The 13,734-nt window shown below is 46.2% G+C and overlaps 5 protein-coding genes across 5 annotated transcripts; 3 read left to right on the top strand and 2 right to left on the bottom strand.

Moving 5' to 3' along the window:
- Positions 1-399: 399 nt before the first annotated feature.
- On the top strand, positions 400-1,375 carry BDV38DRAFT_237789 (uncharacterized protein). Its single transcript, XM_032053625.1, has one exon. The coding sequence runs from the start codon at positions 861-863 to the stop codon at positions 1,239-1,241; it is 381 nt and encodes a 126-aa protein (XP_031917441.1). The 5' UTR covers positions 400-860; the 3' UTR covers positions 1,242-1,375.
- A 924-nt stretch (positions 1,376-2,299) lies between these two features.
- Positions 2,300-6,916, top strand: BDV38DRAFT_204506 (RNA dependent RNA polymerase). Its single transcript, XM_032052505.1, has 5 exons — positions 2,300-2,475; positions 2,544-4,437; positions 4,495-5,867; positions 5,926-6,249; positions 6,318-6,916. The coding sequence occupies exons 2-5, from the start codon at positions 2,956-2,958 to the stop codon at positions 6,712-6,714; spliced, it is 3,576 nt and encodes a 1,191-aa protein (XP_031917440.1). The 5' UTR covers positions 2,300-2,475; positions 2,544-2,955; the 3' UTR covers positions 6,715-6,916.
- Positions 6,549-8,362, bottom strand: BDV38DRAFT_296881 (alpha/beta hydrolase; the record flags this gene model as incomplete). Its single annotated transcript, XM_032063030.1, has 3 exons — positions 6,549-7,780; positions 7,841-8,068; positions 8,135-8,362. 3 exons carry the CDS (start codon positions 8,360-8,362, stop codon positions 7,130-7,132), a joined length of 1,107 nt encoding a protein of 368 aa, XP_031917439.1. The 3' UTR covers positions 6,549-7,129.
- Positions 8,363-8,621: 259 nt separating this feature from the next.
- BDV38DRAFT_237753 (uncharacterized protein) lies at positions 8,622-10,675 on the top strand. Its single transcript, XM_032053624.1, has 4 exons — positions 8,622-9,486; positions 9,535-9,719; positions 9,785-9,905; positions 9,956-10,675. Exons 1-4 carry the CDS (start codon positions 9,185-9,187, stop codon positions 10,350-10,352), a joined length of 1,005 nt encoding a protein of 334 aa, XP_031917438.1. The 5' UTR covers positions 8,622-9,184; the 3' UTR covers positions 10,353-10,675.
- Positions 10,676-11,020: 345 nt separating this feature from the next.
- BDV38DRAFT_279274 (uncharacterized protein) lies at positions 11,021-11,920 on the bottom strand (the record flags this gene model as incomplete). The annotated part of the gene is made up of 3 exons (XM_032058974.1): positions 11,021-11,276; positions 11,337-11,659; positions 11,702-11,920. 3 exons carry the CDS (start codon positions 11,918-11,920, stop codon positions 11,021-11,023), a joined length of 798 nt encoding a protein of 265 aa, XP_031917437.1.
- Positions 11,921-13,734: the final 1,814 nt, after the last annotated feature.

The following is a 13,734-nucleotide window of genomic DNA, read 5'->3' as shown; positions in this document are numbered from 1 at the left end:
TGAGTAGACGATGCATGAAGGTTTCACAACAAATGCCCCTAAATGATTAAAGTAGATAATGCATGTCCCAGGTTGACTTTTGTCCATTTGAGAGAGATCCTCATCATTTTCTCTACTTTTACTAGCCAAGGCCCCATGGAAGATGTCTTTTGAGTGGCAATGATGATTGATAGTACCGGTTGCTGGACAACTTGCTGCTGTTGTCCTGCACGGCTCGGATCAGGTGGTCAACATATTACAGGCCACATCCCAGGTGCGGCTGGAACCAGCAGTGTAGGAAGGGTCTCTAATACGATGTTTGACTGGCAGGAACGCAGGATGTATTTATCTTTACGAACAGCTTAATTGACATACGACCGGCTCAGGTGGCTTGGGACTACCGGAAGAGTCTGGATGCTCCTGTCATTCCCAAAATCTCAAACAGGCCTTTTCAAATTATCCAGCATATGGGTGTAATCGTTATTCCTTCCAGTGTTTGCTCGGATGAGTCTCGAACGCTGATCGACAAATTGGCTGAAGGCACTATCTACAACCATAAAGGAACATACTCTGTACTGGCCATTTCTGGACCTGGAAGGAAAATACCAAAGTCTGAATTGAAGATAATTCGCGCCTTGGAGTTCATTGGAAAGACAAGCATGTGTCTATGTGAGCTAGATTACATATGTAAGATGACTTCCGATTTCTTCTTTAGAGTACCATGTCCTCATTGTTGCCCTCAGGAGCTAAAGTCTGACTAAAAACTCCTGATAAAAGCGCAAGAGCTTCATCGAGTGGACCGATCCACAGATGCACTCCCACGATATCGTACAATCTTCTGGAACTGTCATGATTATGCAGTCAATCTTGCCATCCTCATCATGGATAGCTTCCCTCCACCGCCAGCTCTCGTGAAACTATATAGAATGGTAGAAGATTCTAAATCTGCCTTTTGCCGAAAACACGAAGAATGTGCTTTGGCTATGATGTTGGTCGCTCTTTGTATCGCATCATTTTTATGTGTACTGGATCTCCTCGGATACACCTCGGCACATATCTTCATTCTGTCCGTGCTTTTGTCAACGACACTTTGTGATGCATATTATGTTATATGGAGGCTTCTGCAGGTTGAAGCTTTGCAGATGCGAGACACTTGGATACAAATCCTTGGGCAACGTTTTTCTAGACTATCTGCCTTCCGTCAGGGGAATCTTGCCAAATCGTCAATGATCAGGGAGCCCTTGTGGTTTCCAAGAGGCTAGGAAAACAAAACACCCATGGCGCCTTTGTGCTGCCATTCCCTGTTTCATTAGCGTTCCTGGAATTTTCTTTTTTCTTTTTTCTTTTTTCTTTTTTCTTTTTTTTTGTTTTTGCTTTTCGTTTTTTCTTTTCTTTTAACGTTATCTATTCTTGCTATCCAGGTCCCTTTTACTATCCATTTCGCACCTGGATAGACTGTGTATCCTGATACTATTGTTGTATTCAGACCACATAAGCTTATGCTTCTTGTACTGTGAGACGTGAAATTTGATTATTGTCCAAGTGCTGACTGTACGTATTGTGTCGCCGTGTCACAAACGAAGCAATCATGACCACATCCCAGAGCAGGTGCAGAGGTACGACGCAGCATACTGTATTGTAGAAGCAGAATAGATGTTGTTGAACAATTGGCTCAAAAAGCCCGAGTATGAGGCATAATATATTACGAGTTTTCAGGCCCCCAAAGCCCATATATGGCTTAAGCTAGACATCTATACAGTGCTTGAATGGTAAGCTTCGGCTCGCATTGGATGTGACGATGGTAAACGCTGACAATGAATTTAGAAGGATTAGTGTAAAGGACTAGTAAGAAATGAGAAGAATCGAATGTGTGAAGAATATCTGGAAAGAAACAGCGATGTTACCCTCCTTGTGCCAGAAGCTATCTTGGGTGCTGAGGAGAACACAAAAACAACAAAAACTAACATGGGACTTCAACAAGAGGCACCCACTAAAGTAGATGCAAACTCATATGACTAGTCTAGTACTGAGGCATTCAATGAGATTATACGGAATAAGAAATAGTATAACTGAAAAATGGCTGCTGAAATAAAACGGTACGAGTGCTTGCAGTGCCCATTTGCAAGCATCATATCATGAGTTATATGCTGCATGGTTTTCTGAGGATCGAGACTGCGCTGCAGAGTATGTTTGCCACTACTTTAAATAGTAAGTGGTACTATAGTGCGCCCATCCCCGAGAAACCGAAATGCAAAAGAGCGGGGCAGGTAAAAAGAGACTCGTAGGTACCTACGCTACTTACTACTAGTAAGCATAAATCAAAAGTACCAATAAGGCACGTCACATGCCAAATCAGGTGTTATAGAAAGTTTCGAGAACCCACTATTGCGTTCGCCGACTTCTACCTTGTGTCCCTTTGGCCTTCCCTGACCTAGGATGGCCCAGCCGTCTTATCCGAAACAATGAGAGGCTGGAGATGTGTTTCATTCACCAAAGGTCCGCTGACCTCTGCTCACCATTCACTGCTATGGTCCATAGGGCCAAAGTGACATGATGGGTGACAGATATCTTCGTCGGCTTTCGTGATTTGAGGCGAAATACTAATCGTGTTCCAAGAGACGACTCTTGATTATCGCAGGTTTGGCTCCAGTGGACCTATCGATAGTCTTGTCTACGGAATAGACATTGGGAGGGAGAACGCCGGTTGAAATACTATCACGGCTGGTAAAGGTGAGATGGATCAGACCACTAATGAAGATAAGGTTAGAGATGCATTCAATTTATGAATGTACCCTGTGTTCCACAGCCACCAATAGGAGGTCCGATCATCTCTTTGCTCCTCATGGCCTCCCCTCATTTCCTTTCGATCCCACAACTGCTTAATTAATATTACTACTCAACCAAGCTTGTTTATTATCCGTGCCTTCCCTGCCATATCTTCATTTGGAAATTCTTTTGTATGATATTATATTCAATATGGAAGTCTTTCTTTACCGCGTCCCGGCGGATCTCAATCGGCATGGTTTCAAACGCGAACTTCAGCCTTTCATGGAAAACCTCCGAATCCAAGATTTTATTTGTGAGAAGCCTAGGAAGAAACCTTTTGGCACTATTACTCTTCTGCATGTCAGCGACGGAGAAAGATTTCTGCAGACGCATGGAGAAAAGCAAAGCCCGCATGGTCCTCTCCCTGGGGTACTGAAGTCAAATCTGAATCTTTTGGGAGTTGCTGTATATTGCAAACCAAGCAGATATCCACCAAAGCCTTTCGCTTTGCGGACGTTGGAACACGAGGCTCAAGAAAGGACAAAGGGTTACCGGGAGAGACCAGAGGAGTCCGTCGTTTTTGAAATGCAGCAATACAGCTGTGGAAGATGCGACTTTCTTGGGGACCAGTTGACATACAGTCCTGAGGTTCAACGGTCAGCAGGAGGAACTGTCAAGTTCAAGACGCGATCTATGATCGTCAACATAATTCCTGAGTTTCGAATTCGAATACCTCTTGCCACCATTGTTAGCTTGATATTCTCGATTGACGGTACCCTCACATTTACCCTCTCTGATGTGCCCTTCTTCTTCAAGGTAATGGGAACTTCCTACAACCCGGTGGGGATACCGTCCAGTCGGGTACGTTTGTCAAGTCTAGGGAACGGACACGACCAGATAGTTGGGCAGTGCTTGGTTTATCAGTTTAAAGTTTCTGTGGTGGACTTTAGGGCAAAGATAGAAAGGCTCAAAGATTGGGAGATCACCATCTATCGTTACGACCTGTCCACAGCAAGGTCCCTATTATCGTCACAGACAGTCTTGGTTGAGTTTCACAAACTGCTGAATGGGCTAGCAGAATGCACGCGCAAGAAATCTGTGCCGTTTGAGATTCTTTTCCAGCTTCAGGCCTTGGCACAAAATGCATACCTGCATCCCACCACTATCCGTCAATTGACCGAAAGGTTATGCAAAAGGCTCGCTGAGGATAAGGCAGCCGGACGGGATTCTATCACCGTGGACGCAATAAGAAAGTTATTTAATATGATCGGCTGGCCATTTCCTGGAGATGACCCGTGGGGCTATGAGGTAGACTCTCTCGTGGCGACGCTTGAGGAGAACCACAGAGAGATACAAGACGGCTTCGCCTATCGGGAAGGACTTCATGAGAACACAGCTAACATGACAAAAGTCTATAGGGTCAATGTGACCCCCACCCGAATCACACTTCATGGGCCCGAAATGGAACCTCTAAATCGGATTCTACGCAAGTTTCCCAACCATCACGAGTACTTCATCCGTGTACAGTTCTGTGATGAGAATGGAGGAGATTTGCTTTTCAATGCAGGGGTGGACTACAAGGTCATTTTTGCGCGATTCAAAGACATTATGACAAAGGGGATCCAGATCGCCGGTCGCACATATAGTTTCCTCGGGTTTTCGCATTCCTCATTGAGATCTCACACTGTTTGGGTAATAACCCTGTCTATGAAGCAATTTCATAGCAAATAAGACTGACATAGCTGACAGTTCTCTTCTCCCTTTATTGACGATAATGGCCATATGCAGACACACTTCTCGATCATCAATGCAATCGGTCAATTCTCACATATAACGTCACCGGCACGGTGCGCAGCGAGAATTGGCCAGGCTTTCACCGAGACGCCATTCATGGTCCCGCTAGAAAAGCATGGGGTGTTAGTCTCAACGACTTCGGACCTCACATCGCCGGACGGTTCACGGGTGTTCAGTGATGGGGTCGGAGCTATTTCACGAGAGGTGGTGGAAAGTATTTGGGCCGACATACCACTAAACAGGGGTAATCCTACATGCTTTCAGATCCGTTTGGGTGGGGCGAAAGGCATGCTTGCTGCTGATACCCGGTTACCCAATGCGGTCATTCAGATCCGCCCATCAATGGTCAAGTTCGATAGTGAGGATATGCAAAACCTGGAGATCTGCAATATGGCATCCAGACCTTATCCCATGGTATTAAATCGTCAGGTGATTAAGATCTTGGAGGATATGGGTGCCCCCCAGAATTGGTTCTTTCAAATGCAGAATGAAGAGCTGACGCGTCTTCAATCCATTACTGTCAGCACAGATAAGACAGCAAGGTTTCTCAAAGACAAGTCAGTTGCTGGGTGCATTGGACTTTACCGACTCTACCGCCAATGTTACTGGACGCGGCTGAACTATAAGAAGGATGGTTTCCTCCGTGCCATTGTTGAGGCGGTGGTTCTCAGAGAGCTCCGGCTCCTGAAGCATAAAGCGCGCATCCCGGTGAAGAAAGGCATGACACTATACGGGATCATAGATGAGACAGGCTTCCTTCAAGAAGGTGAGGTTTATGTGACATTTGATCGTATGGAAGGGAGATATGCGGCACCTCCTGGGTCTGGGCATATCTTGGTGACTCGCTCGCCTGCGCTTCACTGTGGTGACATTCAACGTGCCCAAAACGTCATACCCCCAGAGGGTCATCCTTTAAGGTTCCATCGTAATTGCATTGTATTCAGTCAGAGAGGAAGTCGGGACCTGCCAAGTAAGTTGAGTGGAGGTGATCTTGATGGTGATTTGTATCATGTCATCTGGGATCCTGACCTAGAGAGCGTTGAGACATTTGCTCCCGCAGATTACCCGCGTCCCACATCTATTGACATAGGGCGTGTGGTGATGAAAGATGACATGGCTGCATTCTTTGTGGAATTCATGCGGTCTGATATTCTTGGTATGATTGCTATCCGCCATATGATCATGGCAGATCAAGCTGCTTCGGGAACCAGGGATCCCTCATGCCGCATTCTGGCTGAACTACACTCGAAGGCCGTGGACTTTTCCAAAACTGGAATTCCCGTCAACATGATGGATATGCCTAGAGTGAACCGTTATCGACCGGACTTGTAGGTCTCCTTTCTATTCAGTAATCCTTGTCTCGGGTCTAATGATTGAAACACCTAGTTTGGCGCCAGGACCTCAAACACGCCTCTATAATAAATCCAAGATTGGGCTTGAGCAGCATGTTTCACATGCCAACTATGACGATAATGATGACGCAGACGCAGAAGAGCCATACCGCTACTATAAGTCAGAGAAGATCCTTGGAAAGTTATACAGGGCCATCGATGAGCAAAAGATCTGGCGCAAACACGTTCTTTCTATGTCTGACACAGACGAGGAATCCTTTTGGAATAGTGTGATTGAGGACTGCCTCAGGAGGTGCAAGTCATTGTCACGAACCCCGAGGGAGGAACATCTTGGCGAAGCAAAGCGAATTCGAGCAGCGTAAGATACAATTTTGGCTATTAGTAGAATTGAATCACACTGCTGATAAAGTTCATATTCTACAAAAGATACGAAGACGCGATCATTTCTGCCATGGACGCCTACTCTGACCATCCAACTAAGCCTATCAGCGAGTTAGAGGTCTTCATCGGGTCCATCATTAACAGAAGGGGTGTACAGACCCGACGCCAACGTGACCGATCAAATAAACTACAGGAGGAGTTTGACCGAATTGCTACGTGGATCACGAGCATTATGCGCCGGCAGGAGATCGAGGACCCCGATCCTAATGGCTTAGAGCTATCCATGGCGTGTCTTTATCATGGGATCCAAGGGAGTATTTCCGGTTACCGCAAGGACATATACGGTGAGCTCAAGAGCTTCAGAGTTGTCGCAGCCTGTGCACTGTTAGCCGAGTTGGATCATCGCGACAAGGCTGATCCGAAGAATTGCTTCACCATGTGAAATCTATGGAAACCGTAGTGTCGGGCAACGATAGTTTGAGAATATGTTCTTATTTGGCGGTATTGTCTATGCTGATCAGTCAGACCAATGCTCTCTGATGCATTCACGGTATGTAGGTATTAGTAGCCCATGGTAGGATGCTTGTTATCTCGTGTGTTTAGAAAATGCAATCACTCTGTGGATTATCAAGACAACTTCTTATATTATTATAACCTAAACCTGGAGGCCATAGACTGCTCAGTCCATGTAAAGTATCATAACATTTTATCAATATGGATTCCAAGCAATCAGTGTTACTGGACAGCTCTTGGTTTGGTTAGCCCATCCTCGTGACTCATCAGTTAAGCAACCGGCCCATCCAAGTCACTACCAATGTCTATGATATCCAACCCAGCCAGTCTATATGTTTATGATCTCAAAACGTGCCGTTCACTTTTATCACCATCCACTCATGCAGGGCTTGAGCTATATCGTCACTATTCCTTTCCATGAACTGCAAATGCCCATTTCCATGCAACCCAACACGACCTAACTCCAAATGCTCCGCGGGAACCCCCGCCTGGTGCAGGAACTTGATAAAACAATAATCATACTGAGCATGGTATGATGCCTCTCCAGTACTGATCAAAATCGGAACCCGTGCTAACTTAGGCAATTTTCTGGCAGGTTCATCTTGGATGATGCATGGAAGCAAGTCAGATGAATGTGTTGGAACAGTCTTCATAGCTAGGGGCGATGAGACATTAGTGGGTGATGGGTCATATGTTAAGGGAATAGACGTCAGTCCCCAAGGACGACTGTAATCACTTGAAAATATGACCTCTCGGAATGGAGGGCCCTTTGGCTCGATTTGGATCAGCGCCTTGATCAGGCCCGGACGACTGTCTGCCCATGACCACCCATAGAGGCCGCCTTGGGAATGCGTGATGACTATTGCCGGGCCAATGCGGTCGAGAAGGCTCTCACCGGCGGCTTTCATGGTTTCCTCTTGGGCTCGACTGTCGGAGATGGATTGGATGGTGCTCATGTAGTATGCGTCGAAGAATGGGTCACCCATTTCGCCCGTCTACGCTCGCGCATGTTAATGTGGGACGAATGAAACGTACAATTTTCTGTGAGCACTTACACCCGGCCATTGGGTATGAAGTTTGGCTTGGGGCCATAGGGGATACTTCTGCACGGCGGTGAATCTTTGTGAGATGAACTCCGCCGAGAAGGCAGTCTGGCTCAGGTCATCCTCTGGCAATATCGGGGATCGACCGGTCAACGTTCGGTCGAGGAGATACACGACATAGCCGTGGTTCAGGAACCAAGATGCCCATCCTGGATTCCCGTCAGGTTTATTGAGGAGATTCTAATTTTGTTAGAGGTTGTCCTGCCCCTTACGACTGAGTTGCTATTGGAAGAGCACAAAGCTCACCGTCCCGGTCTGACCACCACCGTGAACAAAAACAATCGGATACGGTTGCACACGCTCACGGACAGGGGACAACTTCTCGACATACATTTGGTTATGGAAATAGCTCCCACCACCATTACTACTGTTGAACTGAACATACTGCCCACCAATATAGAAGTAATCCCTGAAATGAGGCGCCGCACCGGAGAATCCTGGAACGCCATGTACGACATGTGACAGAAGAAGCATTGAGGCCAAGACAACGGCTGTGAATGCTTGGCAAACATGTGGCATGGCAAGCGAGTTCGACAACCAACGAACAAAGGGGAAACGTGGGAAAAGGGGCGTCATCTAGAACGGAGCCCCGTTGGGTGGTCGTGTCTACGGGGCGGAAGAGAACGGTTCCAAATATAATTGAATACCGGGGAAGGACTAGGGGGATGCCACACTAATGTCAGACCGTCGACGCCGATCCTCCACTCTTTCTCTCGTTAACGGCATCTTGGCCCCGATGCCTGTCGACCCACCAATGGAAGCGACGGTTTTTGTTGGTCAGAGGCTCCGAATGCGAGTCTAGAATTTCCATGCCCTAATTTAAATAAGTTCAAGGCTTTAGGGGCAGGGATCGGTCATTGAGATAAAGACGAAAATTGTAACGTTTGGATGATCGTGATTTCTTTCTTTGTCTCTCTTCTTTGACCTTTTTTTGTCTTATGAAAAGCTAACACTCTAGCATACATGACTAGATAAAGATAATCGAAAAATTGCATCATGAGATCTGGTGGCTCGATTCATGGGGTAGTCCAAAGTGGGCTCGCTTCGGAAACCAGCAACCGATAGGGTTGACGGTATACGAGTTTCGAGTCAGTTGGCCCTGTCAGCTAACTTCCTCCGGATTAGAATCGAAACCCCAATGTCAGGGATCGTGATCCTTTAAGAACTGTAATGACAATTAACCCTCGATGATGCATGTCGTGGAACAAATAACCGGCAGGGATAAGAAAAAATTTCTTCTCTTTTCTTTCGCTTCTCACGCCCCCAAGCCAAAGATGGCTACAGTCAAACGTCGAGATGTCTATGGATTCAACGGCAGCCATCGTTCTGGTGGGTGTGTTTGGTGCGCTGAGCGAGGCGTTGATGCTTTTGCGCCTGGTGATGCGGAGATGTCGCGGTCAACATTTGATTCTTAGTGACTATCTCACTATCGCTTGCATTGGCCTAGTTCTTGCCCGTTCTGCATTCGCGACAGTCATCTTGGTCTGGGGAAATAACCATATGGATCGATCGGTTACAGATATAAGCTCGACTGAGATCTACCGTCGCCAGGTCGGTAGCAAGCTGACGTTAGTTAACCGTCTGGTATACAACGTTTAGTATGTCTAGCTCGCTTTCACTCTTAAATCATGCGTTAACATCCTCAGTCTTTGGCTGCAAAAGGCTGTGGTCCTGCTTCTCTGTCAACGAATCCTCGCTGGTCTTCCATGGCCGGAACGAATAATCAAAGCATGCTGGACCTTGCTCGTTGCCAGCTTTGCAGCAGTTCAGATCACTACCTTTGTTGACTGTCGACCTCTGCACCTGTACTGGCAAGTCATGCCTGACCCAGGTGCGTACAAAACCAAGCATTATATTCAAGGTCGGATAATAAGCAGTCGTTGACATCGTGTACAGGGTCATGCATCGAAGCCCACACCCAACTCGTCACTCTTATTTCTATGAACATCTCGACTGACACCATGTTGATGATACTACCCATGCCATGGATACTCAGGGTAAAGACATCTCGGATGCGGTAGGTAATCATTATCTAATGTTAAAAGTATTCTCTAATCAAATGTCTAGCCGTCTCCAACTCGTTGGACTGTTTGCAATCGGGCTATTACTCATTGCGATAGCTATCGTACGCCTTCCATCATTCGATGATAATACCTCCCAGCTGAACCGAAACACCTGGGGCTCCGTGGAGGAATTTCTCGCTGCATTCGTCGCTAATGTGCCTACGTTATATACCCTGCGACGAAGAGCCGAGAAGAGCTACCCCACATACTACAGCCACGGTGCGTCTGAGGGACGGGTGGGTGGCTCACGTCAACTGCCTTTCAATGAAGGGATACTGGTCACGAATAGTGTTCAACTGGAGTATATGGTCGATGGCAGACACAAGTCTCAGGGCTCGGACCATAACGTTGTAAGACAGAATAGTGATGAGCACCTGGTGGGGGATGAGCGATGGCAGTGACATGATATTCATTTTGTAATTTTTGCTGGACCAATTAGTTCGTCTCGAGCCCGTTTCCCTTTTCCACGACACAGCTGCCTACCCAGGGTCTCGGCCTGTTGTGGTTCAGCCTTTTGTCTGACTCTCCGTGGAAGTGTTACCATTGTTATATGTGTGTATCTGGTGGGAATGCTCGTGGTTCACCGGTATGAGACATATAGTATAATCTGATATTGATGGATCTTGCCCGTGGAACGGACGTTATCAACAGCTTTGGTGGCAACTGTCCTGCTCGAATTTCAATATAATATAACTATTATATAACTATATAATGACGATATCCGTGACAACTATGAAAAATTTCGAGACGAGAATCTAGATTGTGATGTCTGAGCGACCTGCTCGGCCCATCATTCTCTATTGAGTTCTATAGATTTTGGATATAAGTTAGTAAAACTATAGAACCTCAGCTTTAGAACTGATCAGTATCAACTATACGGAGTCAGCACTATTTAAAATTATAGTTAGGATCATGATTAGTATTATGACAGACAAAGTTGTGTATTCATAGATTCAAATCTGCACTATCTCATCGTACATTCGCGGTCGATATCGGGTTAAATTTCACCAACAACTTAGATAGTTGGCGGCCGGTTGATAGCACAGGAGATCCTCAAATAACAATCAATTCATATCGGACGGGCTCTGATGCCCATTTCGTGATCGACATATCCCAAGCCTTCAGGATCGGTAGCAAGGAGTTTTGCCTCATCTTCTTTCCTTTCCTTGCTACGTCTGCCCTTGCCCCAGCCCGCTACAGACTTGAAAGGTTTCCCAAGCCACTGAAGCGCCGCACCCACAGGCGCCGATGTCACTGGATTATCCGCGATCACTGCATACGCAACGAGGAAGCAGGCATATAGACCACAGAGTACGGTCAATACCCTGTAGTGTTGTTAGATTCGTGGAAAGAATATGCGAGGCAAACGCAAAAGGTATGCTCACGCTAAGGCAATCTCGAATCTCCAAACAGTGACTAGTGCATCACATGGCCGATTTTTATAACGCCTACCAAATTTACTCTTGCCCGATTGAATCGGTAGTACCTCGAACATTGTGGGTGTTCCTTCTGTGATACCAGTTGGGTCTCGCCAAATGTTATCATTTTCGCATGATCCGAGAGGAAGCGGCATATATCGCGATTGAAGGACGGCAGAAGCGATGAGACCCGTAGCAAGACTGAAGCGAGTAACGACACAAGCGAACCACCATAGTCCACTATGTGGTATAAAGATAGACAGGAGGAACACTGCCACCCCGATACATGTCTAGATTCCCAGTTAGTGGCTTTTTCTTTTCGCGATCCGAACAAGAAGACATGCAGTTATTAACGGCCCGTCTGTACCGGGCTTGATATAGGGGCTATATGGAGGCTCGAAAAGCTCCGGATGTGAATAGACTCTATGGTGATAGGCACCGGATAGGCAGGCTAGCGTTATGAACAGCACGAGAAATATAATGGGCATGTATTTCTCGAGCCAGAGAATGGCTTGAACCCCTCGAGGTTTGTCCGCAGGTGGGGTGGACATGGTCTGCGAATGGCAACTTATGTGAAGATGCGAAGCATTTGATAGTAGAGCAGGTGCAGGCAAGAAAAATATGTTCGAGCTGCGCCTTCACTCACGATCGTTTTATGAGCCATGCCACTTTCCCACTCCTGCGCAGCTGTGCTTGGAGCGATCTGCAGTTTGGGCGGCGCAGTTAAATACGATGTTGGGGCTTGAGCGGAACCTAATTCCATGTAGTAAAGATCAACACCCTCCATATCATTTTTGTCCAACTTAAGTGGGCTAATACGAGCCGATAGACAGAAAATGCCTCTGAACTGTGATTTCAATCCTTGGCAACCCCCTGTTCGCGTATTGTGATTGGGAGAGTCAGGTTTAAATGGAGGTGAAGAAAAAAATAAGATGTGAGAGATTCATATACATAGTGCAAATCCGGGAAACCGACAATAATTATCTTCGCCTACCAGAGTCAGGGCTCTATGGCACAAGCACAGCCTTCTTTGCACCAATGCTGCCAGACCCCCTAGTCCTGCCAGATCACCCAGAAATGTAATTTCCAAGTAGGTAAGCGATAAGACAATATAAGACAATGACGTGTTCGCCTTGTTGCTGGCTAGAATTCGATCGAAACGACAAGAGGGTTCTGATAGCTCATCAGTTAGTTAGGCTAGGCGAATTTCAACGAAGCCTCTCCTGGGGTTATCAGATGACGAATAATGTGCTTGGTTGCTTTGACGGAGACTCTCCATGATAAGCACGACTCCTTGGTCTTATCTAAAGTCTAATATGCTTCTCTCTCTTAGCCCCGCTACGGCAAGCCATCGCGGCCAACGCGCATTAATTCATTTTCCTATAATTTTTAGGGTTTCTTTCCTCTTTTTGTCGAGTTCTTTTACCGCTTATCTGGCCGCCCTTGATTAGTTAATACTAGTTCTAAATCCTAATTGACCCAGTAGTTCGCTGTCATGTGACTATATATATAGACTACATAGACTACTGCGTAACTATATAGGCTACGCAGACAAAATAGACTACGCAGATGGAGCAGATTGAGCAGGTTAAGCAGGTTAAGCTGATTAAGCAGACCAAGTAATTTAAGTAGATTCAGTATAGTAGACTATTCTGCCGGCAGAAACACGTTTAAAATGTAGGAAAATGAATTAATGCACGTTGGCCGCAATGGCTTGCCGTGGCCCCGCACCCCAGATTAGCCGCATGAATAATACCGGATCTACAACTTAAGCTGTTCTAAGCACTGTAGCTATATCCGGCGCGTTTGCAAGACGACCTGGTTTCAATTCGCTGGACAATGCCCGGCAGTCGATATACATTGAAGATAGGACCTGACATCCCGGAAATATTGTTATCCAGCCACTTTATCAACAGCATATAGCCCCTGAAACACCTATCGGATTTATGAACTGGCTTAGAAAGTAAGCGACCCGACAGATCTACTACCTAGAATGGATGTCAGGCATCCGAGAAATATACTCCTACAACTACATAATGAACGGCATAGCCCCTAACTTAGCTATTCCAGCATCGGAGCTTCAACAAAGCAATACAAGACCACTCTTAATAGTACTGTGCAGAAAATATACGTACAGCTTCTTGGGCTGAATCCCAACTAGTATAATAATAACTTCGCTGTCAAGTATAGCGAAGAGTGATCTAACTTAACAAAGCAAGATTTCAAGTATAAGAAACAAGTAGTAAGGGCCGCACCTTGCACAGCCTATACGCAGTTAATTACATATAGAATCCGAGGACCGGTGACATTGAAGCCGAAAATGGCATCCACAAACAAACAGTCTCACATAGTATGTGAGGGCTTA

Source organism: Aspergillus pseudotamarii (assembly GCF_009193445.1).
Source record: "Aspergillus pseudotamarii strain CBS 117625 unplaced genomic scaffold BDV38scaffold_8, whole genome shotgun sequence".
NCBI classification, from domain to species: Eukaryota; Fungi; Ascomycota; class Eurotiomycetes; order Eurotiales; family Aspergillaceae; genus Aspergillus; species Aspergillus pseudotamarii.
Note: the sequence above shows the minus strand (reverse complement) of the source record. Positions and strands in the feature narration are given on the sequence as shown.

Excerpts from the sequence above, each read along its gene's own strand:
- BDV38DRAFT_237789 (XM_032053625.1), top strand. The coding sequence starts at position 861 with ATGGATAGCTTCCCTCCACCGCCAGCTCTCGTGAAACTATATAGAATG.
- BDV38DRAFT_204506 (XM_032052505.1), top strand. The coding sequence starts at position 2,956 with ATGGAAGTCTTTCTTTACCGCGTCCCGGCGGATCTCAATCGGCATGGT. Across the intron at positions 4,438-4,494 it reads TGAGATCTCACACTGTTTGG|TTCTCTTCTCCCTTTATTGA; the intron begins GTAATAACCCTG and ends CATAGCTGACAG. Across the intron at positions 6,250-6,317 it reads GCAAAGCGAATTCGAGCAGC|ATACGAAGACGCGATCATTT; the intron begins GTAAGATACAAT and ends ATTCTACAAAAG.
- BDV38DRAFT_237753 (XM_032053624.1), top strand. The coding sequence starts at position 9,185 with ATGTCTATGGATTCAACGGCAGCCATCGTTCTGGTGGGTGTGTTTGGT. Across the intron at positions 9,720-9,784 it reads GCAAGTCATGCCTGACCCAG|GGTCATGCATCGAAGCCCAC; the intron begins GTGCGTACAAAA and ends CATCGTGTACAG. Across the intron at positions 9,906-9,955 it reads GTAAAGACATCTCGGATGCG|CCGTCTCCAACTCGTTGGAC; the intron begins GTAGGTAATCAT and ends TCAAATGTCTAG.